Source organism: Microcaecilia unicolor, chromosome 3 (assembly GCF_901765095.1).
Source record: "Microcaecilia unicolor chromosome 3, aMicUni1.1, whole genome shotgun sequence".
In the NCBI taxonomy this organism is placed as follows: Eukaryota; Metazoa; Chordata; class Amphibia; order Gymnophiona; family Siphonopidae; genus Microcaecilia; species Microcaecilia unicolor.
The window spans coordinates 181158593-181185019 of NC_044033.1; the positions used below are offsets into that span (position 1 = coordinate 181158593).

Sequence of the window (26427 nt, forward strand, 5' to 3'; positions counted from 1 at the left end):
CAGCTGCAGCCAGAAGAGCAGAGCACAGCAGGTACTGCTGCTGCTGAAGTACAGTGTACAGGACAGGAGGAGAATCTACTGCTGGGGAGGAACTGATGTGCAGTCCCTCCCCTCCCCCCAAGCTTCCACTCATAACAGGGGAGAGAAGGTGGGGGGGGGGGGGGGGATGAGCTGACTGTCCTTAGGGCTTGCAATCATATTTACTTTAATTGAAATAAGAGTAATTACAGTAGGATGGGACTGGAGGCAAGGGAGAGGCTGCAGATACATTTTCAGGTTGATGTTTCTGCCTTTGTCTGTAGAAGGTACAGTGAGGGAAGCTCTTACCTGCCACGGGACCTGGACTTATTGTGAGCTGTCATTGCTTCTGACCAGGAGATCTGAACTGTCCTCTAAGGGTAAGGAGCTTCCAACTCTTCCAGCCCTTCTCTGCCTCCTCATGGAGCAAAAAGGCCAGAAATGGTCCATGTATACCTGGGGACTGTGTTCCATAAGGGAACCAGAACTGATTTACTCAATCGACTCGATCCCTTTCCTTGAGAAAAAAAAGTTGATGGCATGCTATTTTCATTTCTTTTGCATGAAATTAAGCCCTACAGGAAACAGACACAAAAAGAGTTGAAATGGCACATGGGTGATTCACTAATTTTTTAGATCAGTTTTTTGTTTTGTGTTTCTTGCACTTTGATCCCTTTCCTTGAGAAAAAAAAGTTGGTGGAACGCCATTTTTGTTTCTTTTGCATGAAATTAAGCCCTAAGGATAACAGACACAAGAGTTGAAATGGCACACATATGATTCACTGAACTTTTCAGATCAGTTTTTTGTTCTATGTTTTTTGCACTTAGCCCCCCTTTCAGCCTCACATCCCTCTGCATTCCCCAAGGGCCAACCCTGGCTGTAGGGCTTGTTTCAGGATCAGGAGTTGGGGGGGGGGGAGGGGAGGGGGAGATGTTTTTTGCTCTGTCTGCTCCAGGGTCACCACTTTTCTCCCTGTCTTTCTTGCAGGCTTCCTGTAAGGGAGGGGCTGGAACAGAGCACCCCTGCTGCTGTGCCTCTGAACTCTGAAGAAAAGGGACAGAACTGTGTTCCAGGTTATTATCCCAGAAATTAAGCACCCCCCCCCCCCCCCCGAGTGCAGGTAAGACCTGCACTATCAAATTTGACAGCAGTAAAAAATGCAAAGGTAAAGGAGCTCCCCTTAATTCCAGTTAGGGCTGTAGCTGAATATTCATATTCAGTTTGGCCGGAATAGTGCCCTGAATACATTATTCGTATTTGGCTGAATGGTGATTTAAATTCAAATAGGAATAATCCGGGGCTCTACTGTGCTAAATCCTACTGAAATACACTTGATCTGTGATTTCACATTGCTTCTTTTATTATTTTTATTTTTTTTATTATTTATTTAGATTTTGCTCACACCTTTTTCAGTAGTAGCACAAGGTGAGTCAGGTACACTGGATAGTTCTCTGACCCAGGAGGGCTCTCAATCTAAGTTTGTACCTGAGGCAATGGAGGGTTAAGTGACTTGTTATTGTAATGCCCCTGTACTGGGCACTCCTGGATTCGGGGTCCAACCTGGTTGAGCCTCCTGTCCTGGAGGCAGTCTCAGTTGGTCCCTTACTCACTTGGAGCTCAGTTCCTCCACCTGGGGAAATAAACATTAGTGGGTGGGATTACCTGCTTCTCCCCCAGGAACAAATTCCAAATATAAACTGTGAGGAACAGGGCTGGCTATTAGATTAGGCACAGCAAACAGGAAAAACCTCTCTGTCAGACAGTACAAGCAAAAACAAGTAGAAGCTGGTCAAAGGACAATCCAACCAGGAGATGATGCTGAAGGATACTTTATTAGTAGCATGAATGCAGAAGGACCCAACACGGTTTGTGTTTTGGCATCACAGGACGCCTGCCACAGGGGTCACAAAAGTATTCAGAGATGCGCTGTTGTTCAGCTTGATCTCTGAATACTTATCCAGCTTGTTTTTGAAAGAGATCGCCGGCCATCTTCCGACATAAATCGGGAGATGGCCGGTCATCTCCTGAAGCCGGCCAAATCGGTATAATGGAAAGCCGATTTTGGCCGGCTCCAACTGCTTTCCGTCGCGGAGCTGGCCAAAGTTAAAGGGGGCGTTTCGGAAGGGTATGGGAGGCGGGACGGGAGCGTTGTTAAGACATGGCAAGCCTCAGCTGATAATGGAAAAAAGAAGGCCGGCTCTGGGGAGCATTTCGTTGGCTTCACTTGGTCCATTTTTTTTTAGGCGGTGGTAAATGGGTGCCCTCCAAACTCCCCCCCAAAACCCACTGTACCCACATCTAGGTGCCCCCCTTCACCCAAAGAGCTATGGTAATGGTGTAGAGTTGTGGGGAGTGGGTTTTGGGGGGATTTGGGGGGCTCAGCACCCAAGGTAAGGTAGCTATGCACCTGGGAGCTATTTTTTTTTTTAATTTTTAGAAGTGCCCCCCAGGGTGCCCGGTTGGTGTCCTGGCATGTCAGGGGGACCAGTGCACTATAAATGCTGGCTCCTCCCATGACCAAATACCTTGGATTTGTCCAGGTTTGAGATCGCTGGTATTAGTTTCCATTATGGGCGAAAACTGATGCCGGCCATCTCAAACCCGGCCATCTTTGACATTTGGCCGGCCCAACCGTATTATCGAAACGAAAGATGGCCGGCCATCTTTTTCGATAATACGGTTCGGGACTGCTTTTTGTGGCGCCGGCCAAATAGATGGCTGGCCATCTATTTGGCTGGCGCCGTTCAATTATGCCCCTCGCTGTGACCCCCCCTAAACACGAACCATGTCGGTCCTTCTGCATCAAGCGGCTAATAGGTTTCCTTCAAGCATCATCTCCTGGTATGGATTGTCCTTTGACCAGCCTACTAGGCTATTAGATTAGCCAGGTTTGGGAGACACTTAATAGTCACTTATAGACACTTATAATCCAAAGAACATCGGGAATCAGCTGCTCCATGCAAACTCAAACTGTTTATTCAAACTCTGCAAAATCAGGAACATCAAACCGTATGAACTCTCCAAATATTCAGCGTAATTCTTTTAAAAAAACACACACATCCTTCTGTTGTTCCTCAGGTGAACTCCTATACCACTTCTTCTTTGAATCTATTTACAGATGCTTCTCAGCAGGACTATGTACACTTTTTTACAGGCTCCTGTCCATGCCTGTCCCACAGAATAGTGTCCCAAAGGCTGTGCTCCTTTCCTCTTCACAGGTCCAGATCCCCTGTGGTCTGACCTTCCCCCCAGGGTAACCTGTACTTCGGATTCACCTGATCTTGGGATGGGCACTCCCTGGCTCCGACCCCACGCTCCCGGGCTGGGTCTCTCCTCTGCCCACCTGTAGCTCTCCTCCCCCACAGTTGTCATTTGGCTGAGCCACAATTCCCCTGTTCAACCAGTGGTCACACTTCTATTGGGGATTCCCCTTTTTCTCCTCCAGGTCAGTGCCAGGGGTCCATTGGGCAACCAAATACCCCCCTAAAGGGCAAACACTTCTCTTTATCTCCTCCTAATCCCCCTCCCCTTGTCACTCTTCTATCCCAGGCAGCGGCGTAGCAAGGGCGGGGCGGTGGGGGCGGTCCACCCCGGGTGGGGTGCAGAGAGCAGCTGCACACCTGTCAGCTCCGCTGTTTCCCTGCTCCCTCTGCCCCGGAACAGGTTACTTCTTATTCCGTGGCAGAGGGAGCAGGGAGCCAGCGGAGCCGAGAGCCACGCGGGCTGCTCCCAGCAGCCAAGAATGCACCCGGGGGGGGGGTCATTGCGCCGGGGGTGGGGGTGTAGTGCTGCACCCGGGGAGGGGTGCGCATCGGCGATCCGCCCCAGGTGGCAGGCCGACCTAGGATCGTCACTGATCCAGGCCCTATCTTTCTGCAATTTATTTCAAAACCTCTCCCTTGGGCTGAGCTTCTTCCCACCCAGGATCCTCCCAGTCATTCTCCCCAGTGACTCCTCTCTCCAAGGAACTTACTCTTCTAGTAATCCCCAACCCCCAATGCCCATTATTCGGTATTTGGCCAGATAGTAAAATATGCTATTCGGTACAGCTCTCATTCTAGTACCAATCATACATGAGTTATGGGGGCCACTACTTGATTTCTTGGCAGGTGCTAAGGGGGTAGTTTGACATTGCCTTTGCCAGTCATATATACCCCCCTTTCACTTCCCCTAGCTAAGGCAGGGTTACTACACATAACTAAAGCTGAACTTAGTTACACGAAAGTTTTAAATTTATTCCAGTCCTCAACAGGTTTGCTCTGTATCAAACAATAAATATAGAGAAGGTTGATTTTCCAGTTGAATCAGAGTCAAAAATATTAGGAATAGTGCTGGATACTAAACTCTCTTTTGAGAAGCATTTGGCTCAGTTAACTAGAAAAGTATTTTTTTTCCTTGAAAAGACTAAGAAGCAGTGCCGCCGACTCAGAGACAAAGTTTGGCCAGGGGCAAACAATTATAAGGGGCTCCTGTGGTCTGCCATCTCTAAACCCTCTCCCTCTTGCCTGCTTACTAGCATCTCTCTCCCTCCCTGCACACAGGCTGGCATTCTTTACCCTTCTTTCCTCCATCCCCCATGCATGGTCTAGTATCCCTGTCTTCCTTCTCTCCTCCCCTTCGGCAGTCCGCCATTGTTTCTGTGGGCTGCCGGTAGTGTCAATAAGGAGAGTATTGCTGCCTCTGGCTGACCCTGGAAGTGTTTCCTCTGCTGTGTCTCACCTATGCAGACACAGGAAGTTGTGTTAGAGGACACAGCAGAGGGAATGCTTTCAGGACCAGCCAGAGGCAACAATGCTCTCCTTATTGACACTGATAGCAGCCCGCAGAAATGATAGAGGACTACTGAAGGGGAGGCGGGAAAGGGCGATTGGACCGCAGAGGGCACGTGTAGGGTTTTTATGGCTGGTTCTGGGCTCTCCTTGGAGGCCGGGCCCATGGAAATTTTCCTCCCCGTTTCCCCCCCCCTCCCCCCCCCCCCCCACTTCTCGGCAAATCAGACACTGTTTTGAACCTGTACAGTTTAGACAATGCGCCCGGTATAGAGGCCCCGCAAGCCCAAGGTCTCTCTCTCTCAGTAATCTATCATACCTCGTGGTGTTAGAGCAGCAGTGAAAAGCATTGCGGCTGCTGGGCTCCGTGCTTTGTTTTGCCTTCTCTCTCTCAGCTCTGGCCCGCCCTCATTCCTGTTTACGCAAGGGAGGGCCAGAGCTGAGAGAGAAGGCAAAACAACTAAAGCACAGCGCCCAGCAGCCTGCAATGCTTTTCACTGCTGCTCCTAACACCACGAGGTATGATAGATGACGTTTAAAAATTTGGAGGAAGACTGGAACTCGAAGGGAGCGAGGGAGGGGGACCCTGGAACTGTCTGGGAGGGAGGGGTGACCCTGGAACTGTCTGTGATGGAGGGAGGGAAGTGGGACCATGGAACTGTCTGTGAGGGAGGGGGACCCTGGAACTGTCTGTGATGGAGGGAGGGAGGGGGGACCCTGGAAGTGTCTGTGAGGGAGGACGGAAGGGGGACCCTGGACGTTGTTGGGGAGGGAGAGGGGACCCTGGAATTGTCTGTGAGGGAGGGAGGGGAGGGGGACCCTGGAACTGTCTGTGATGAGTCTGACTTCTTGAGGTAACTTTCCAGTTCAGTATTTTGCCTTCATATCTGTTGTGTCATGTGTTTTCATGTGTGCTCAAGATGCAGTATTCTGCTAGTGTGGTAGTATTTGCAGCCCTTTTTGTTTTGTTTCACTAGGTTGTGTACTGGTGTTTTAGAGCCCAGGTGTAATTATAGTGCTGACTTTCCATGCATAAGGTTGTAGCTCATCCTGCCCTTGGAATAGTGCTGTTATGGTTTGGTAAGGTTATGAGGTGGTTTTTTGCACAGCTTGTGTATAGTGTTTTGCAAGTGGGGAGATTGTGTGTTGGCCTTACTGAGGGTGTCACCAAAACATCAAAGAAAGGGTAGTAGCAGGCCATAAATCATGGACACACTACCTCTTGAAGGATCTACATAATGGTGTTTAATAAAAGGAGCTCATTGTGAACACTAGCCACCCTAAAAGGGTGTTTTTTGGCTCTACACGTATCATGATATTATGATCCCTTGTTTTCATATTGTTGATGTTCTGCATTTTCCGTATGGTGGTAGATTGGTGTATTAGGGTCTTGCCCAGTGTAATATTTATGGTACAGTAAGGTTATGAGTGTGTTTTTTGCACAAAGTGTGCGTAGATGTTTTGCAGTTGAGCAATGTGGTTAGTATATGCTTGGCGCAACCATTTATTCTTTGACATATGATACATATCTAATATCTAAATTTAATAAAAGGTATTAATTGTGATTATTTTATTTTTACTTATTTTTCCGTGTGTTGTCAGATAATTATGGATGTAAGCCCCGTCCCCTGGCCCACAACCGTACCAACCCCACCACACCTTTAGCCTCCCCAGGAACAATTGGGGCCACCCGACCGCCTATGAGTTTAGAGCAATTGTTCAGGCTTTAATTTTGAGCCAGCTAGATTATTGCATGTGCTTTTTGTAAGTTGTACACAATTAATTTTGAAGAGGTTACAAACCCTACAAATGTGGCAATTGTTTTGGTTTATTCTGCTACAAAGTTTAGGGTTACTCCTTTGTTGGTTAATGCCCATTGGATTCCTACCCAAAGCTAGCGTGTACTTCAAGGCTTGTACAATTATTTTTAAAACACTATCAGGCTTATTTTCAAAAAGAGAAGGGGCACCCATCTTCCGAAACCAAATCGGGAGATGTGTGTCCTTCTCTCAGGGTGTTGCCCAATTCAGCATAATGGAAATCCGAATTTTGGGCATCCTTAACTGCTTTCCGTCGCTGGACAGCCAAAGTTCACGGGGGCGGTGCAGCACCGTAGCGAAGGCAGGACTCGGGCGTAATTAAAGATGGGCATCCTTTGCTGATAATGGAAAAAAGAAGTGCGTCCCTGACGAGCACTGGGCCGACTTTACTTGGTCCATTTTTTCTTGCGACCAAGGAGCTGCTTAGCTTAAACCAGTGGCATAGCTAGGTGGGGCCATTGGGGCCTGGGCCATGGGGGCCTGGCCCCCTGAAATTTATTCTGGACCCCTGGTTTTGCTGGTGGGGGTCACCAATCCCCGCCAGCTGAAAACTTCATCCAGCGGCGGTCTCTGGCACCACCAAGTTGCCTTCCCTGCTTTAGCTTCCCGTCACATACGGCATGCTCCTTTTAGTGAAACTGAGCATGCTCAATTTCACTAAAAGGAGCTGCAGGACGAGAGGGGAAGAGAGAACAGGGCAGGCAACGTGGCGGTGCTGGAGACTGGCGCTGGACGAAGACTTCAGCTGGCGGGGGTTGAGGTATTTGCAGCGGCGAGGTGGCGGGGAGCGATGGGGTAGCACACCAAAATGTCCCCCCCCCCCACCTCGGTCTCTGGCCCTCTCCCACCGCGAGGTTGTGTTTTTAATGTTCTAGAGGTTTGCCCAATATACAAAAGATCACTTGGGCAACACATCTATATATATAAAACTCACCCTCAACGTTCTGAAGACAGTGACGTCAGTGAAGCCAAGCCCTGACTTCCTTCAAAAAGGTTCAAAGGTTCGTGGTGGTGAAGCCACCAAAATCGCTCCGGGCCCCGCCCTTGAGGGCGGAGCAATGGCAGAACAATGAAGGGGTTAGCAGGGAGGGAGGCAGGGAGGCAGGGGGGTGGGAAATCACTCCGGGCCCCGCCCTTGCGTTAAGCATCATGACATTGAGGGCAGAGCAATGCCAGAACAACGAAGGGGTTGGCAGGCAGGCAGGGAGGGAGGGACAGGGAGGGAGGCAGGGAGGGGGGGGGTGTTGCCGACGAAAACCTTGGATGGCAGAACAACGAAGGGGTTCACAGGGAGGGGGGGTGTGGCGGACGAAAACCTTGCTAGCGCCCATTTCATTTGCCTCAGAAACGGGCCTCTTTTACTAGTTAAATATATTACTCCATCTGATTTACAAGTGGTGTAGACACAGTCAAGGCACATTTCTTTCCAGATTTTAAAGTGCATAAATACATCAGCTTCCAACATAATGTGACAACAAGACACTGCACACATTTTCTATGACTACCCTTTCCCAGGGCACCTTGCTTGTCTCTGAATCCATACATCATTGGGACTTAATAAGTCTCCTAAATTGCAGTTACATCAGTAAGAAAAAAGTTTAGTTTTTCAAAAACTTCATGAACCTGTAATGCCCAAAATGCTCCTAATAACTTTACTAAGCTTACAGGAAAGTAGTATTATATTTCATCACAAACAGCATAATATTTTCTTCTTGTTGTGTTGCTTGACAAGGACAATACACACCTAGCCAAGACCTTAGAGAGAAAACAGCACCACTAAAAAAGGTCTTATGCCCCACTCACAAACGCTCACCTTGGTTTTTTCGGATCCTTAAACGCGAAGGATAAAAACTGGAAAGGAGATGGCGCAAATCTCACCTGGATGAAGACAGGCTAAACTGCAGGAAGCACATGGCAAAGTACCGCCAAGCCTTAACAGCAACCAAAAAACAGTATTTCTCTCAATGCATTGCACAGGCTGCCAATTCAACCAAGCAGCTGTTCAGTATAGTAAACCAGCCTACTGCAACCACCACAAGAGATCCAGCCTGCCCAGTTCAAAACTGAACTGCAATGATTTTTGCTGCAATACTTTGCCAACAAATTAAAGTCTCCACAAGGATTTACAGGCAACCCCAACCCAGTGCCCAACCAGGCAACCAGGGGTGCACAAACTCGCCCCCTCCTAACAGAGACAGATGGAACACGTTTAACCTAATGACAGAGGAGAGCCTTGACAAAATCCTAAGAGACCTTCAACCAACTACCTGCTCCCTCGATCCCTGCCCATCAAAGATAGTGCAGCAGGCAAGTATGGGCCTTATAGAAGGCGCCACAAAAATTGTGAACACCTCTCTTTCTAATGGGCAACTACCAACAGCATTAAAAAGGGCAGTGGTTCACCCTCTGCTGAAGAAAAACAACATTGACCAGGACAAACTTGAAACTCACAGGCCAGTATCCAACATCTCGTTCCTAGGGAAAGTCATAGAATAAACAGTCTGTGTTCAACTTAATGAATGGCTAGAAAAGAGTAACTGGCTAGATCATAGGCGGTCGGTGGCCCAACTGTTTGGGGAGGCTAAAGGGGGAGGGGTTAGGGGTGGGGCCAGGGGCGGGGCTTGCATTCATAATTGTCTGACAACATAGAAAAAAAAAGTAAAAAATAAGTCACAATTAATACCTTTTATTAAATTTAGATATTAAATATGTATCGTATGTCAAAAAATAAAGTGGTTGCTCAAAGCATGTACTAACCACAATTGCTCAACTGCAAAACACAATGCACAAATTTGTGCAAAAACACACTCAGAAACCTTACTGTACCATAACACTGGGCAGACCCTAATAAACCAATATACCACCCATATGGAAAATGCAGACCGTCAACAATATGAAACAAGGGATCATAATATCACAATTCTCATGTAGAGCCACAAAACAACCTTTTAGGGTGGAAAGTGCTCAAAATTAGCTCCTTTTATGAATGACTATATGTAGATCCTTCAAGAGGTAGGTAGTGTGTCATGATTTTGGCTTTAAAACCCATTCTGATGATTTGGTGCCACCTTAGTAAGGCCAATACACAATCTCTCCACTGCAAAACACTATACACAAACTTGTGCAAAAGCACACTCATAACCTTACCAAACCATAACAGTACTAATTCCAAGGACAGGACAAGCTACAACCTTATGCATGGAAAGGCAGCACTGTAATTACACCGGGCTCTAAAACAGCAGTGCACAACCTAGTGAAACAAAAAAACCCCAAAAAGGGCTGAAAATACTACACGCTAGCAGAATACTGCACCTTCATCACATGAAAAACACATGACACAACAGATATGAAGGCAAAATACTAAACTGGAAAGTTACCTCAAGAAGTCAGACTCAGCATGCAGCAATACTAGAAAAATTGAAACTTACATGCAAAACATCACAGATGTAAATTTCCAAAAGCTGACATATTCCAGTTAATAAATTCTGAATAAAATACTTTTTTCTACCTTTGTTGTCTGATCATTTAGTTTTTCTATTCGCTTTGGTCCCAGTGTCTTCTGTTTTATGCAGCGTCTTCTTTCCATTTGATATTTTTTTCTCTCACCATGTCCACCATCCTCCTGTGTCCTTATGCGTCCTGTCTACCATATGTAGCCCTGTCCCTATCCTTCAGTATCCTGATCCAGCTCTTAAATTCATCAGTTTCTCCTCCATCCATATCCAGCATTTCTCCTCACTCCCCTCCATCCATGTGCATATACTTCCCTTCCCTCCATCCATGTCCAGCACCTTCCTTCTTTCTCTCCTACCCTTCCATCCAGTGTCATCCCTCTTTCTCTCTCCCTCCTTCCACCCATTACCCTCTCCCAATCCTTCCGTCCATTGTCTCCCTCTATCTCCCCTTCCTTCTAAACAGTTCTCTCTCTTGACCCTTTTCCATTCAGCATGTCCTCTCTCACCCCATCCTTCCAGTGTCTTTCCTCTTTCCCTCCCTACCAGCGTCTTCCCTCATTCTGCCCCCTCCTTCCAGCATTTTTCCTCTTTCTCCCTCCTTTCATCCAGCCAGCATTTCTCAGTCTGACAGCTAGGGTCTCCCCCAGTTTCTCCCCAGCAGCTTCTCTCTCTCCTGCCCATGTCCCCTCTTTCGCTCCCCATCTCTTTCTGGCTCTCTCCTGCTTTATTCCATGTCCCTGGCTCTCCCCTGCTCCTTTCCATGGCCCCTCTTTCTCTCCCCATCTCTTTCTGGCTCTCCCCTGCTTTATTCCATATCCATGGCTCTCCCCTGCTCCTTTCCATGGCCCCTCTTTCTCTCCCCATCTCTTTCTGGCTCTCCCGTGCTTTATTCCATGTCCCTGGCTCTCCCCTGCTCCTTTCCATGGCCCCTCTTTCTCTCCCCATCTCTTTCTGGCTCTCCCCTGCTTTATTCCATGTCCCTGGCTCTCCCCTGCTCTTTTCCATGGCCCCTCTTTCTCTCCCTATCGCTCTCTGGCTCTCCACTGCTCTTATCCATGCCCCCTGGCTCTCCTCTGCTCTCCCTCTCTCTCCTCCTACCATTTCCCGCCAGTGACCATGTTCTCTTCTCACCCTCCGGCCCGGGCCTCTTTGCTGCAGCGCTGACATAAGAAGAAAAAGAAGCGCGGGGCCGCAGCAGCGTTCAGACATGCGCTGTCGGCTCTGCCGGTCCTCTGCCCCCCGGAACGGGAAATTGACATCACGGGGCAGAGACCGGCAGAGCCGACAGCGCATGTCTGAACGCTGCTGCGGGCGGCCCCGCGCTTCTTTTTCTTCTTCTGTTATGCTGGCTGTACGTCTCATTCCTGGCTACCGCTGCGCTGCTCAACAGAAGCGGCGGCACGCGGCAGCAGAAGATTTGAACTCGGGAATCATCTCGGGCTGCATTTAGAGAAGGAGGTATGCGGGGCCGCGGGGAAGGTCACAGCTGGGCTGGGGAGGCTTAGCCTCCCCAAGCCTCTTATACGGGGCGCCTATGGGCTAGATCCATGTCAATCTGGATTCAGACCTGGTTATGGAACAGAAACAGCCCTTGTATCCCTGCTAGATGATCTTCACAGAAACCGAGACAAGGGATTTGCCTCGATGTTAGTACTGCTAGATTTCTCAGCAGCTTTTGACACTGTGGATCATGATATCTTGCTAGCACGACTGACAGAAACAGGTATCAATGGAACAGTACTTGCCTGGTTCAGATTCTATCTATCAGACAGGCAACAATCCATAATGATTGGCAACAACTCATCACCACCATGGACACTGACCTGCGGGGTACCACAAGGATCGATACTGTCACCTATTCTGTTCAATATCTACCTCAAGCCACTGGCTGAGCTGATTCGGTCAATGGACACTCAGTTCTACATCTATGCGGATGATGTGCAGCTACTCATACCCATTGAACCTGACTTACCTACAGCCTTGAATAAACTGATCACTTGTCTAACATCAATTCAAGAATGGGCTAAACACACAAAGTTTGCCTGAACCCAAGTAAAACAGAGCTTCTCTGGGTCCATAACACAAGTGGATACATACCTGACATCAGCACTTACTCTGATTCCCCAAATCCAAGCAACCTTCAAGAGCTGCTTCTACTATTTGCGACAGCTGCGCTGCCTCTCTCCTTACATTGAGAAGGTAAATCTTATCCCAGTTCTGCATGCCATGGTAACATCAAGACTGGATTATTGCAATGCACTATACAATGGTCTGACTACAAAGGGCCTGCACCAGCTCCAGTTGATTCAGAATGCAGCAGCAAGACTCATAGAAGGTTGCAAGTAACGTGACCACATCACAACCTTTTTGCAAAAACTTCATTGGCTACCAGTACAATACAGGGCTAAATTTAAAACTCTATGTCTGATCTTCAAGGCCCTGAAAGGAAATGGCCCGAGTATCTGAAGAATAGGATGATCCTCCCCACACCGCCAAGGACACTAAGGTCATCCCAAGGACTTTCACTAACTACACCCTCTCCAAAAGACATTACACAATGTGATACCCACAAGCGAGCCTTCTCCAGAGTAGCCCCCACACTCTGGAATGCATTGCCTGAAAGGCTCCGCTTAACACAAGACTACTACTACTACTACTTAGCATTTCTATAGCGCTGCCAGGGTTACGCAGCGCTGTACAAGTTTAAACATGGGGAAGGACAGTCCCTGCTCAAGAGAGCTTACAATCTAAAGGTAAAAACTATGTAGTCAGTGTAGGTATCAGGAATGTGAAGGTGGTTAGGCACCAAAAGCAAGGGAGAAGAGATGGACTACCTCTACTTCAGGAAGCAGGTGAAAGCTTGGCTCTTCAACCAAGCCTTTAATGGAAGAAGTAACTAACTTGTTAGTCTCACTCACACACACAAGGATTGACTCGGGCTGCACATACTGCAGCGGGACATGTTTATCCACTCCTACCCTAGCTGAGATAATATTTAACCATCTCTCTGACCTCACTTTCTTCAAATCAATCCCCTTACTTTCTAATTCTTCCTACTTTCTTACTCATCTATATGTTACAACTTTGCCTTACCCCTCACTACCAATTATAATGTTCTAGTACATATTGTGTTGTCATTGCAAGTAGTATACTATGCCATACTTTGTATTGTTGTTCGAATATTTTTACTGCTCTAATTGCCTACTGCTCATGCTTGATCTATTCTTACTGTACACCACCTTGAGTGAATTCCTTCAAAAAGGCGGTAAATAAATCCTAATAAATAAACATAATATATAAACTTGGCATTTGTCCAGCCTAAAAGAAAGTAAGATGGGAGAGTTGGATCATGTAGTGACCTGGGTTTTATGTTTTCTCTAGCAGGAGAAGCAAAACGCCACAATGTGGTTCTGGTTGCTGGCCCTCGTGGGATTCTACTTCCTATTCCGCTGGTACTGGTACAGACAGATACTCCAGAACCTCACAGATAGATATGTGTTCATCACAGGCTGTGACTCGGGCTTTGGAAACCTGCTGGCTCGTCAACTGGATGGACGGGGTCTGCAGGTGCTGGCGGCTTGTCTGACACAGCGAGGGGCAGAGCAGCTGAAGGAAGCCACATCCCAGAGACTACAAACGATAATCCTGGATGTCACTGACAGTGAGAGTGTCACTGCTGCAGCCAAATGGGTGAAACAACAAGTGGGAGACAGAGGTACTGGATTTGCTAAGTTCCAGTTTTATGTTAAACTTTATTGGTGTTTACGGTCCATGTTATGACAGCTGTGCAAAGGATCTTAAAAATAAGCCTAGTGATATTCAGCCTATGGCATTTGACATTTTTAAAACACTAACCACTGTGGGCATTTTATGTCCAAATTGAGCACTGGGTCATCCAGCACTGAATATTCAGGGATAAAGCTGAGGCAGTCTAACCAGATATTCAGGGGCATTAACTAATTATCACTGAATATCTGAGCAGGATCCGCTCCTACCCACTCACACAGAATATTGACCTAATTTTAACTGTAAAGAATCACTTAACCTTTGACAAAGTCCTTTCAATTTTATACATATTTTATTGAAAATATTTTTATTGATGATAATTCAAAGGCAACACATTTAGCCATATAAGTGTACACAGACACAATTATTGAAACATATCATACAGATACAAGGTGACAAAGTCCATCATCAAACTTTTAACAAGTTTGTCCTTCATATCACTACCCTGAACCCCCCTCTTCCTACTATGATAACAGAGCTTCATAATAAAAACTCATAAGAAACATCCTATATAACATGAAACTGGTTAGTCTTTTCCCTCCCACCCTCCCTAATCAATCAAGAAATTAGCAAGACCCCCCAACCCCTCCCTATTCAATTTTATAAATATTTTAACTACAAATTTCTTCTAATAATAATGTGCTTGCAGGTTTCATTCTTCCTCCTACGAACAGACAAATCTAGAGGATATTGCCATTTCAATGGGGGTTGGGGGGGGGGGAGCAGAGGAAGGTGACGTTTTGAAAGAAGGGCAGCGTGTTAAGTCCAGGTTTCTGAGCCTCATGAACAAGGCTTGGTTTCTGTGGGGATTGAAGTGTTGTTGGAGTATGTGCACCCACTATAACAGTCATTGGTTTTCACAGGTGCCAGCTGCGTGGGACCTTGAGCACCCCCACTATTGAGGGGGTGCTCAAGAGCTAAGTCAGTATGCCCAAGGCAAGGTGGGATGAACGCTTCTGATGGGCCCTAGACAATCATCACATTGAGTCCCCTACAGTAACATCATCAGTATATTTTAAATCTCCAGAAACATGTGAACATGAATGTTAGCCTCTTCCTCATCCTGCCTTGCCCTCTTCTCATGATCACAGTCATCATCCCTCTGTCTCGCCTGTACCACCTAATCCTGTCCAACCTACAGGAGTCAGCGACCAGAACTTGCTGTTGCCTCCATCTCTGCCTGTGTTTCTCTGCAGGTGAAGCTGTCGGGTCTCATGTGAGTACCGGGCCCTGCATGGTTCTGACTGGAGAACATAACAAGCAAGGGAGGAGGCAGCAGATAAAGAGCACTGCTCCACTGCAGGACAATGTTCGAGGAGTGGAGAAGACTTCTCTGAGGCAGTGGCAGTGGGCTGCCTCTGCTCTCCCTCTCCATACTGCCAGAATATGGCCTTAACAGGGCAAAAATCTGCCTAGTGAACTGCTAGATAAGCACATCTGACAGGGTGACAGACCTCTGAGACATTTACTGGCCAATATTCAGCTTGTGGCGGTCAGCATTCTTTTTTTTCTTTTTTTTTTTAAATGCTGACCATCACAGGCAGAACTAGCCCTGGAAATTCAGTGCAGGCTGTATTTGATTACCAGCGCACTGAATATCTGGGCTAATCGAGACGGTAGTGGCCCCCGGAGCTTATGCAGATCCCAGCTTATATTCAACATAAGACAGTTTTCCACGCCCCAATTGAATATCAGGCGGGCCTTGCATAACATTCAAAAGGTGTCTTTGTCCCTCCAATTGCCCCTCCCCCCAAGCAAGATACATAATCCCCTCTTATGCCCCATATGGCAAGAGCCCTTCCCATCCCCTCTAGGTGAGGTCTACACACCCCTTCCTGACATAGCAATCACATCCTCCCAGCCCCCCAGGTCCATGTTCCCTCACCCCCACCCCCCCCCCACACACACACAGGAAAGGCCCCTTGTCCCATCCTACCTGAAGTCCCTGGTGGTCCAGTGGAGGCAATGGGGGCAGGAACAAACTCTACTTGTTCCTGCCTCTAGAAAATGGCTGCTGTGACCTCTAGCAACAGCCTCAAGGTACTACATGACTGAGTGGAGTTCATTTCTGCCCTCATCACCAGGTAGACCTAGGGGCCTCTCCTGAGTGGGGTGGGGACATGGATCTTATCTGGGAGGTAGGTGAGGGTCTAGCTATGTAGGGGGGGGTGGAAAAGGATATGGATCTCACCTGGGGGAGGTGGAAAGAGGGTATGGCTCTTGCCTGGCAGGGGGGAGGGCTGGGGGATGGTCTCAAGTAATCCTTCATTTGACCTTGGGGAGGTTGGAAAGGAGGGAGGGGGGGATCAGAACAGGGACTTGTATGTTTCCAGGGGGTGGGAGGGAGCTGACAGCAAATTTGGACAGGACCCGGAAGTTAAGCGGGCACTGGCTGATATTCAAACCGGTGCTCAGTTAACTCCTTGCATAAAGTTTGAACAGCCTTTTTTCTGTCCTAATTTTATGTGGTTGCTCAGCTAGTTAGTGGACTGTTAGCAGCTAAGGAGCCCTTTTACTAAGCCTCGTAAGCGTCTATGCGTAATGGACGACCGCCAAGTGGCATTTGGCATGCATAGGTCATTACCGCCCGGTTACCGCATTAGTCTTTACCGCCAGGTCAATGGCTGGCGGTAAGGTCTTAGGCCCAAAATGGACGTGCGACAATTTTCATTTTGCCACATGTCCCATTTTCAGCAAAAATTTAAAAAAAGGCCTTTTTTACAAGCACCCTAAAAAATGGATCGGCGCACACCCAAAACCTGCGCTTACACTACCGCAAGCCATTTTTCAACGCGCCTTTGTAAAAGGACCCCTAAGTTTCTGCTCTGTCCTAGCTCTACCCCCAGATTGCCCACAAACTAGCCGGTTCAGCATAGGCAGTTAGAGGAAATATTCAGCAATACTATCCAGTTAAATGTAGCAGAAGCAATTTAAATGGCCAGAAGCAATGGTGTGCTGGAGCAGGCTCTCACAGACTCGCAAGAGCCGGTTGTTAAGTTTTTAAGAATTTTGGGAGCCGGTTGTTAAAGTAGGGCCCTCCATGGCTACTTTAACAACTGGCTCCCAAAATGTGGGCTTGGGCCCCCTGCTGAATTCTCTTTTACTTTGCTGGTGGGGATGCTGAGCCCTGCCAGCCAAGTAAATAGACTGCTGCTGCTCCGCACTCCTTGTTTCCAGCTCTGAGCAGCAGGCTGGGACTTCTCCAGCATGTGTGAGAAGTTTCAGCATGCTGCTCAGAGCAAGACGTTGGGAGTGGCGGCAGTCCATTTATTGGCTGCCAGCAAAGGTATGTCTAGCGTGCCCGCACGAAGGGAGGGAGGAGAGAGAGGCAAGTGTTGCTCCACCCCACCCCGGCCACCCCTAGCCCTTCCAACTGCAGAGCTGGCTACGTCCGGAGAAAGAGCCTGTTGTTAAAAATTTACCAGCACACCCCTGGCCAGAAGCCTCTCCTGGCCATTTAAAATGCTCTGAATATCTACCCCTTAGGTTCTCGGCACTTGCCTCTTTTTCCTATGCCTTTATCCTGCACTGGTTCAGGGAGGAGTATTTAGTGTCATTAACCACCCCCCTATTTCCCCATCATTTTGACTCCTGTGCACTGCTTTCTGTTTTCCAGGACTCTGGGGTTTAGTGAACAATGCTGGGATCGTTTTCCCTTATGCCCCCAATGAATGGCTGAGGAAAGATGACTTCCTGAAGATACTGAACGTGAACCTGCTGGGGCAGATTGATGTGACCCTTAATCTGCTCTCCCTGGTCAGAAAGGCCAAGGGCAGGATTGTTAATGTAGCCAGTAGTTTTGGGAGGATAAGTATAATTGGAGGTGGCTACTGCATTTCTAAATATGGAGTGGAGGCTTTCTCAGACAGTCTCAGGTGAACAGAACAAAAGCATATTTTATTTTTCATGAATATTTAGATGAGATGATGATTGAATTTTGAGGCGGTAATTTCTTGTTTCATCAGTGCCACTAGTGATTGTATTCAGTGAATGTGAATTAATAAAAAGAGAAACAGGAGAAGAGAACACCCTAAGGGCTAGATTTACTAAATGTAAATAACACAGAAACCACCGAGGTGGAGAAACAAGATCTGCTACGAACAGAACAAATTTAAAAAAAAGGGGGGGGGGGGGGAGTAGCGTGATCAACAAGACTCTTATAAAAAACCCAGGAGACGTAATGATGGAGTAAAGGTCTTTAATCGATATTAAAAAAGGACTCAAAACAGCATCGTGTTTCAGCAAAGTGCCTGCATCAGGACTCTAAAATGCAACAAATAAAAACAATTAAAAACAATCAATACAGTCTTATAGGAATGTGGAAAATATACAATCATATAAAAAATATACAATCATAAAAAATAATATAATCATATAAGAAAATAATCATATATACACACACATTAAAAAAGGAGATAGAAAGGGGCATAATCGAACGGAAACGTCTATCTCCATGGGCGTTTATCTCCGAGAACTGGTCCGTGAAGGGGCGGACCAAACTGTATTTTCGCAAAAAATAGACGTCAATGTTTTATTCGACAATTTGTGAGGTGGGCGTTTTTGTTTTTCAGCGATAACGGAAAATGAAACCGTCTAGCTCAAAAACGAATAACTCCAAGACATTTATTCATGGGAGGGGCCAGGATTCGTAGTGCACTGGTCCCCCTCACATGCCAGGACACCAACCGGGCACCCTAGGGGGCACTTCTACAAAAACAAAAAAAAAGGTAAAAGAGCTCCCAGGTGCATAGCACCCTTCCCTTGTGTGTTGAGCCCCCCAAATCCCCCTCAAAACCCACTGCCCATAAGTCTACACCATTACTATAGCCCTAAGGGGTGAAGGGGGGCACCTACATGTGGGTACAGTGGGTTTGAGGGGCGGTTTGGAGGGCTCCCATTTACCAGCACAAGTGTAACAGGTGGGGGGGGGGGGGATGGGCCTGGGTCCACCTGCCTGAAGTCCACTGCACCCCCTAATAACTGCTCCAGTGACGTGCATATTGCTGCCAGGGAGGTGGGTATGACATTTGAGGGTGAAAATAAAAAGTTGTGAAACGGCATATTTTGTGGTGGGAGGGGGGTTTGTGACCACTGGGGGAGTCAGGGGAGGTCATCCCCGATTCCCTCCAGTGGTCATTTGGTCATTTAGGGCACTTATTGGGGCCTTATTCATGGAAAAACAGGGTCCAGGAAAAGTGCCCTAAATTCTCGCTACAAACGCATATTTTTTTTCCATTATCGACGAAAGGCGCCCATCTCTGATCGGCCGATAACCACGCCCCAGTTCCAGCTTCACCACGCCTTCAACACGCCCCCATCAACTTTGTCCGCATCCGCGACGGAGTGCAGTTGAAAATGACCAAATTCGGCTTTCGATTATACCGCTTTATTCGTTTTTGTGAGATAAACGTCTATCTCCCGATTTGGGTCACAATATAGGCGTTTTTCTATTTCGATTATAAGCAGGATAGTCAAATGTAAAAAAAAAAATATGTAAAGGAACATGACATAGAATGCAAACCCATGATAACTGGAGGAAGAAGTGAAATCTCTGTGATCAAACATATGTGGAAAACATTGCATGAATATGTGCTTGTATGTAGTGATTAACATAGTATGAAAATTCAAACCAGAAATAATGCCATGTATGGAGAATGTTAATATGTATTCCTATGAAATGATAAGAAGAATTAATCAAGAAATGGTAAGTGAGCCGATAGGGGTAAACCAGTGTGACAAATAACAACATATATGTCTTTCTAAAAAAGGGGGAAACGGGTTAGGTAAAAAACTACCCTGTAACGTGATGAAGTGCAATAAAAATACGCTAAAAAAGGATAACGCAGGATCGAGTCTGAAAAAGAGATGGTAAAATTACAGAAATGACAAAAAACACAGTGAATGAATAAGGGAAGTGCTTCTAGTGGAAAAAATAGGATAGGATGTATCACATACCTTTGGAAAGACTGGCGATACTTGCACATCATTGAAAATCATAACGAGAGCTGAAGTGCAACTAGGTGGGAAAAAGAAGAATAAGATGTGTGTATATATATATATATATATATACAATTATTTTCTTATATGATTATATATTTTTTATGATTGTATATCTTTTTTATATGATTGTATATTTTTCCACATTCCTATAAGAGTGTATTGATTGTTTTTAATTGTTGCGTTTTAGACTCCTGATGCAGACACTTTGCCGAAACACAGTGCCGTGTCAAGTCCTTTTCTAAATATAAATAACAAATTTTAATGTGCACTGGGACATATTAATAACATACATTAATGGGGGTAGAGTAGAAACGTGGAGGGGCATTTTCAATATGATGTCAAAGTCCAATTATAGGTGTTTTGCTCTGATGCGATCAGTAGTACATTCTTGGTTGGAATATTTGGAAAAAGTTAATCAGATAACGATGTCTGGTTAACTTTGCTGCATTCGGTCTGCTGAGTGTTGATCTCGGGTTTCCTCTCTTTGTATCGTGTAGATCAGTGTTTCTCAAGCTATTCCTGGAGTATCCTTAGTTGGTCTGGATTTCAGATATCCATAATGAATATGCATGAGAGAGATCTGCATATTATTATTATTATTATTAGCATTTGTATAGCGCTACCAGACGCAGGCAGCACTGAACACCTGACACAAAGAGACAGTCCCTGCTCAAAAGAGCTTACAATCTAAATAATACAGACAAGACAAGACAGTTAATGGGTGAGAAGGAAGGAAGGAAGGGACAAGGGGAGGGCAATTGAGTAGTGGCTAGGAGCTAAAAGCAGTAGTGAAAAGGTGGGTTTTCAGCATAGATTTGAAAACAGGTAGAGATGGAGCTAGATGTACAGGCTCAGGAAGTCTATTCCAGGCATAAGGTGCTGCGAGAGAAAAGGAGCGAAACCTGGAGTTAGCAGTGGAGGAGAAGGTGGACGACAAGAGAGATTTGTCCAGTGAGCAGAGTTCACGGGGAGGAATGTAGGGAGAGATGAGAGTGGAGAGGTAATGGGGGGCTGCAGAGTGGATGCATTTAAAGGTCAGAACGAGAAGTTTAAACTGTATGCGGAAGCGGACAGGGAGCCAGTGAAGTGACTTGAGGAGTGGGCTAGTGTAGGTATAACGATTCTGGCGGAAAATAAGTTGTGCCGCAGAATTTTGGACAGATTGGAGAGGGGAGAGATGGTTGAGCGGAAGACCAGTGAGAAGTAAATTGCAATAGTCCAAGCGAGAGGTGACAAGGGTGTGGATAAGGGTTCTGGCAGCGTATTCAGAAAGGAAGGGGCGGATTTTGCTAATGTTGTAGATAAAGAAATGACAGGTTTTGGCGATCTGTTGAATATGTGCAGAGAAAGAGAAAGAGGAATCAATTTGACTCCAAGGTTACGAGCCGAGGAGACAGGGAGGATGTGAGAGCCATTAACGGAGATAGAGAAGGGGGGAAGAGGGGAGGTGCGTTTAGGGGGAAAAATGAGAAGTTCAGTTTTGCATATATCTGCAAAATAATGTTTAGATAATTTGGGGCCCTTTTACTAAGCTTCAGTGAAAAGGGCCCTGTGCTAACTGCGGGGGCCATTTTTGCCCTGTGCTGAGGCCCTTTTTACTGCAGCAGGTAAAAAGGCCAAAAAAGGACATGGCCATGTAGTAAGATTGCTCTTACCATGTGGCCATGGGGAGGGGGGGGGGGGGGGGAGGTGGAACTACAGCCGGCACCCGCATTGGGCCGGCAGTAGTTCCAGAATGACAAGCGGTAAGCCCGCCTTGGGCTTACCGCTGCTTAGTAAAAGGAAGTAGATAGATAAATGTGGTGCAACTGGCCAGTGTTTGTATGGTCTCGGAGTGGAAAGAAAGGTGTCAATATTTAGTGTAGCTTAAGTGAGCAGGAGAGGCTGCTGCCCACTTAATCCATGCTCCAGTGGCGCAGCTAAGGGTGGGCCCAGGCCCACTCACTTTGGGCTCAGGCCCACCCAGTAGCAGCACACCTATGGTGTGGCTGGCAGGGATTCCCAAGCCCCACCAGCTGAAAACTCCCAACAACTGTCCCTCCTGCGTACCTTATAAATAGCAGATGGCATGCAGGTGAGACACGGAGAAACCAAATCACCTGTGGGGCAGGGAGGGGTTCTTCTGCCCAACCATCTTGGGTCCAGGCCCACTCAAAGTTGGGTGTCTGGCTACGCCCCTGCCATGCTCTGTGGGTTGGGAGCTGAAATTCAGCAGTACTTAACCGGACAGTGTTGCTGCATATCAGCTCTGACCACCGCAGCACTGTCTAGATAATGCTGGGATGGTTCATTGTCAGTCAGTCTGGAGTTATGCAGGCATCAACAATATTTAATGCTTGTGCCCGCATAGCTAACTAGGCAGCTTTGCCCAGAGAGCTATGTGGATACAGCACTTAATATCCCACATAATTTACGGTCACCGCTGATGACACAGGTGTTCAGTGCTGGAAATTGACCTGAAAGATGTTATGTTTTATTACATTAAGGTAAGAAAAATAAAAGATCCAAATGTTGCAAATCAACATTAGAGCAAAACAAAAAAAACAAAACACCAGAGCTGGACAAAAGACCAGTAGAGGTGGAGGAACAAAAGAACTCCTAAGAGCAGATGACGTTTAATGTGAGCAAGTGGAAAGTGATGCATATGGGAAAGAGGAACCCAAATTATAGCTACATAATGCAAGGTTCCACTTTAGGAGTCGCCAACCAGGAAAGGGATCTAGGCATCATCGTTGATGATACATTGAAACCCTCTGTTCAGTGTGTGGTGGTGGTGGCAGCTAAGAAAGCAAATAGAATGTTAATTATTATTATTAGAAAGGAAAGGAAGACAAAAATGAAGACATTATAATGACTTTGTATCGCTCCATGGTGCAACCACACCTTGAATATTGTGTTCAATTCTGGTCACCGCATCTCAAAAAATATATAATGGAATTAGAAAAGGTACAGAGAAGGGAGACGGAAATGATAAAGGGGATGGGATGATTTCCCTATGAGAAAAGGCTAAAGCAGCAAGGGCTCTTGAGCTTGGAGAAAAGATGGCTGAGGGGAGACATGATAGAGGTCTATAAAATAATGAGTGCAGTGGAAAGGGTAGATGTGAAGCATCTGTTTACTCTTTCCAAAAATACTAGGACTAGAGGGCACACAATGAATCTACAAAGTAGTAAATTTAAAATGAATCGGAGAAAAAGGTTTTCACTCAACGTGTAATTAAACTCTGGAATTCGTTGCCAGAGAATGTAGTAAAAGTAGTTAGCTTAGCAGGGTTTAAAAAAGGTTTTGATAGCTTTCTAAAGGAAAAGTCCATAGATCATTAATAAAATGGAGTTGGGGAAAATCCACTGCTTATTTCTAGGATAAGCAGCATAAAATATATTGTACTTTTTTGGGATCTTGCCAGGTACTTTTGCTTGCGACCTGGATTGGCCACTGTTGGAAGCAGGATGCTGGGCTTGATGGACCTTCATCTGTCCCAGTATGGCAATACTTATGTACTTATATGAGAAAAAAATCCTAAGGAATAGGGTAAAAGGATGGCTCTTTAAACATAATAGGAAAATGTGGATACAAATGTAACAAATAAATAAATAAACCAGGGCATCCAAAGTCAGTTGAACAACAGACTTATGACGCCCTTGATTGTGTTTGAAGAGCTATTCTTTTATCCTGTTCCTGTGGATACATTTTTGCAAATCAATAATTCTAATAGCACAGAGTAGCATATGCTGAGCCAGTAGCTGGGGTTTTTTAAAATTCTTTAGTCAATTAAAAATAACCTTAACAAAAGTGGAAAATCAGTCCAAAACAATTTATATAGCAGTCCACATGCCCGACATGTTTCAGCACCTAGTTAGTGCCTGCTTCAGGGGCAAATTTATAAGTGTATACGGACAGACAATCCACCTAAGAATGAAAATAAAAGCAGGGGTATAAGAATCATATTTCAATACGTTAAAATACTACTACTACTACTACTACTATTTATCATTTCTATAGCGCTGCAAAGCATATGCAGCGCTGTGCACCATACACAAAAGACAGTCCCTGCTCAAAGAGCTTACAATCTAGATAAGACAGGTAAACAGACTGAACAATTAAGGGTAAGGGAATAAATAGGTAAGGATAAGGACAGGGCAAGTGAGTAGTGGTTAGGAGTCAAAAGCAGTGGTAAAGAGGTGGGCTTTAAGTTTGGACTTGAAAACGGCCAAAGACAGGGCTAGACACACAGGCTCGGGAAGTCTATTCCAAGCATGAGGTGCAGCAAGACAAAAGGAACGGAGTCTAGAATTAGCAGTAGAGGAGAAGGGGACAGATAAGAGAGATTTATCTACAGAACGAAGTACCCGAGGGGGGCGTAGGGGGAGACGAGAGTGGAGAGGTACTGGGGAGCGGCAGAGTGAATGCACTTATAGGTCAATAAGAGAAGCTTGAACTGAATACGGAAACGGATAGGGAGCCAGTGAAGTGACTTAAGGAGGGGGCTAATATGAGCATAGCGACTTTGGCAGAAAATGAGTCACGCAGCAGAGTTTTGTACTGATTGAAGAAGAGAGAGATGGCTAAGAGGGAGGCCGGTGAGAAGCAGGTTACAATAATCAAGGCGAGAGGTGATAAGAGTGTGGATAAGGGTTCTGGTAGAGTGCTCAGAGATGAAGGGACGGATTTTGCTAATGTTATAGAGAAAGAAACGACAGGTTTTGGCAATCTGTTGAATATGAGCAGAGAAGGAGAGAGAGGAGTCAAAGTAATAGAACATAAAACTGAGAAAAAGAATCGTATAGAGACCCAAAACTAAAAAAAATCTAAAATGATAAAAAAAATCTCCCTGCCAAATTTAGCAAGGACTTTACCTAGGTACTAAAATGCTTATAAGGATGCATGTGTAGGGATTTTATTCACATACCAACTTCCTTAGACATATTCTGGCCTATAAGAATAATATAATACTGAAAACATCATAATGTTCATTATAATATAAGAATGCAATAACAAGTAACAATTCTAATATAAACTAATACAATTAATAAAAAGAAATCATCAATACATTTTGAAATTACAGACGTGAGCTGCGTTCCTTCAGAGTGAAAGTCTGTATCATCGAGCCTGGTGCTTTTAAAACCAGCATGACAGATCCCAAAATCATTGAAGAGACTATCCAGCAGATATGGAGCCGCTTACCAGGAGAGATCAAGGAAGCCTATGGACAGGACGCCTGTGTTAACTGTGAGTCTTCTGCTCTCTTTCCAAACAACAGGAGAAATGTTGATCACTGACAGATCTGGAGAGGGAATCTGTTAGCGTTAGTGTCATTTATGGAGCTATTAAGCCAAGAGGAAGCGGCAGAAATTTCAAATTATTGTCCACAACTTTGGGGAAGGATGTGAAACTGTTGTCCAGTTTAAAAGGTTTGTTTGCAGCTTGTGATATTTATTCTGTTTGTGCGTTCTTACACAGATATCAAGAAAGCGTTTGCTATGGTGGAGGCCAGCAGTTCCAAACTGACTCTAGTGACTGACTGCATGGAGCACGGTCTGACAGCAGTGCACCCCCACACACGTTACTCTCCTGGCTGGGATGCTAAACTCATCTACCTTCCACTCTCCTATTTACCAACATCACTGGTAGACTTCCTATTGAGCTTGATGTGACGAACCAGCAGAGTGAGCCTAGAAGAAATGCCTCTGAAATGGGATCCATGATAACTGGGACCCTGTTGTATATATAATGCCAAAGATTTTGCTTGTTAACAGAAAAGAATTCATCCTCAGTTTTGATCACCCAAGTAAAAGTAATTGTGCCTTATTCAATAAACTGTTTTTTTTCCCTTGTCAACAAATGAAGAAATCCTTTTTAAAAAAGGTCTGTTCCATTGTGCATTGTGGGGGGTTATTTAATAACAGCATACACTGCATAAAATGAGCCCTGTGGCAGATTACACACACTGTTACTAAATGAACCCCTATGTATCAGGTAAGATTTTAACAATTACCGTCATATAATCTGGGTCGTTAAATCACCCAGGGGTCCTTTTACTAAGGTGCACTGAAAAATGGGCTGTGCTAGTGTAGGCGTGGGGTTTGGGTGCACACAGATCCATTTTTCAGTGCACCTGCAAAAAAATGCCTTTTTTAAAATTTTTTGCTGAAAATGGACATGCGGCAAAAATTAAAATTGCCACACGTTCATTTTGGGTCTGAGACCTTACCACCAGCCATTGACTTAGCGGTAAGGTCTCGCGTGTTAACCGTGCGGTAATGACCTATGCACATAGAATGCCACTTGACGCGCATCTGGTACGCACGTCAGAAAATAAAAGCGTAGCGGACATGCGTCAGAAATGAAATTATCGCAAAGGCCATGCAGTAGCCGGCAGTAACTCAAAATTGGCATGCGTTGGGCACACAGAGGCCGGGGGATAATCGAACGTGGGCGCCCATCTCTAAGGACGACCCCGTAAAGGGGCGGGGCAACCCGTATTATCGAAACAAGATAGACATCCATCTTTTATTTCAATAATACGGTCAGGGACGCCCAAATCATGAAATTTAGGTCGCCCTTAGAGATGGTTGTCC

At 45.9% G+C, this 26427-nt stretch overlaps 1 protein-coding gene across 3 annotated transcripts; it reads left to right on the forward strand.

Annotated features, from left to right (window-relative positions):
* The first annotated feature begins 247 nt into the window (after positions 1 to 247).
* On the forward strand, positions 248 to 25681 carry LOC115465872 (retinol dehydrogenase 7-like). 3 transcript variants are annotated; one of them, XM_030196680.1, is made up of 6 exons: positions 248 to 398; positions 1007 to 1139; positions 13445 to 13778; positions 17466 to 17724; positions 24915 to 25078; positions 25310 to 25681. In XM_030196680.1, the coding sequence occupies exons 3-6, from the start codon at positions 13466 to 13468 to the stop codon at positions 25501 to 25503; spliced, it is 930 nt and encodes a 309-aa protein (XP_030052540.1). In that variant the 5' UTR covers positions 248 to 398; positions 1007 to 1139; positions 13445 to 13465; the 3' UTR covers positions 25504 to 25681. The 3 variants fall into 3 exon arrangements, with proteins under 3 accessions (XP_030052540.1, XP_030052538.1, XP_030052539.1); XM_030196678.1 differs by having other exon boundaries at positions 1007 to 1092; XM_030196679.1 differs by having other exon boundaries at positions 1007 to 1092; positions 13448 to 13778.
* The last annotated feature ends 746 nt before the right edge of the window (positions 25682 to 26427 follow it).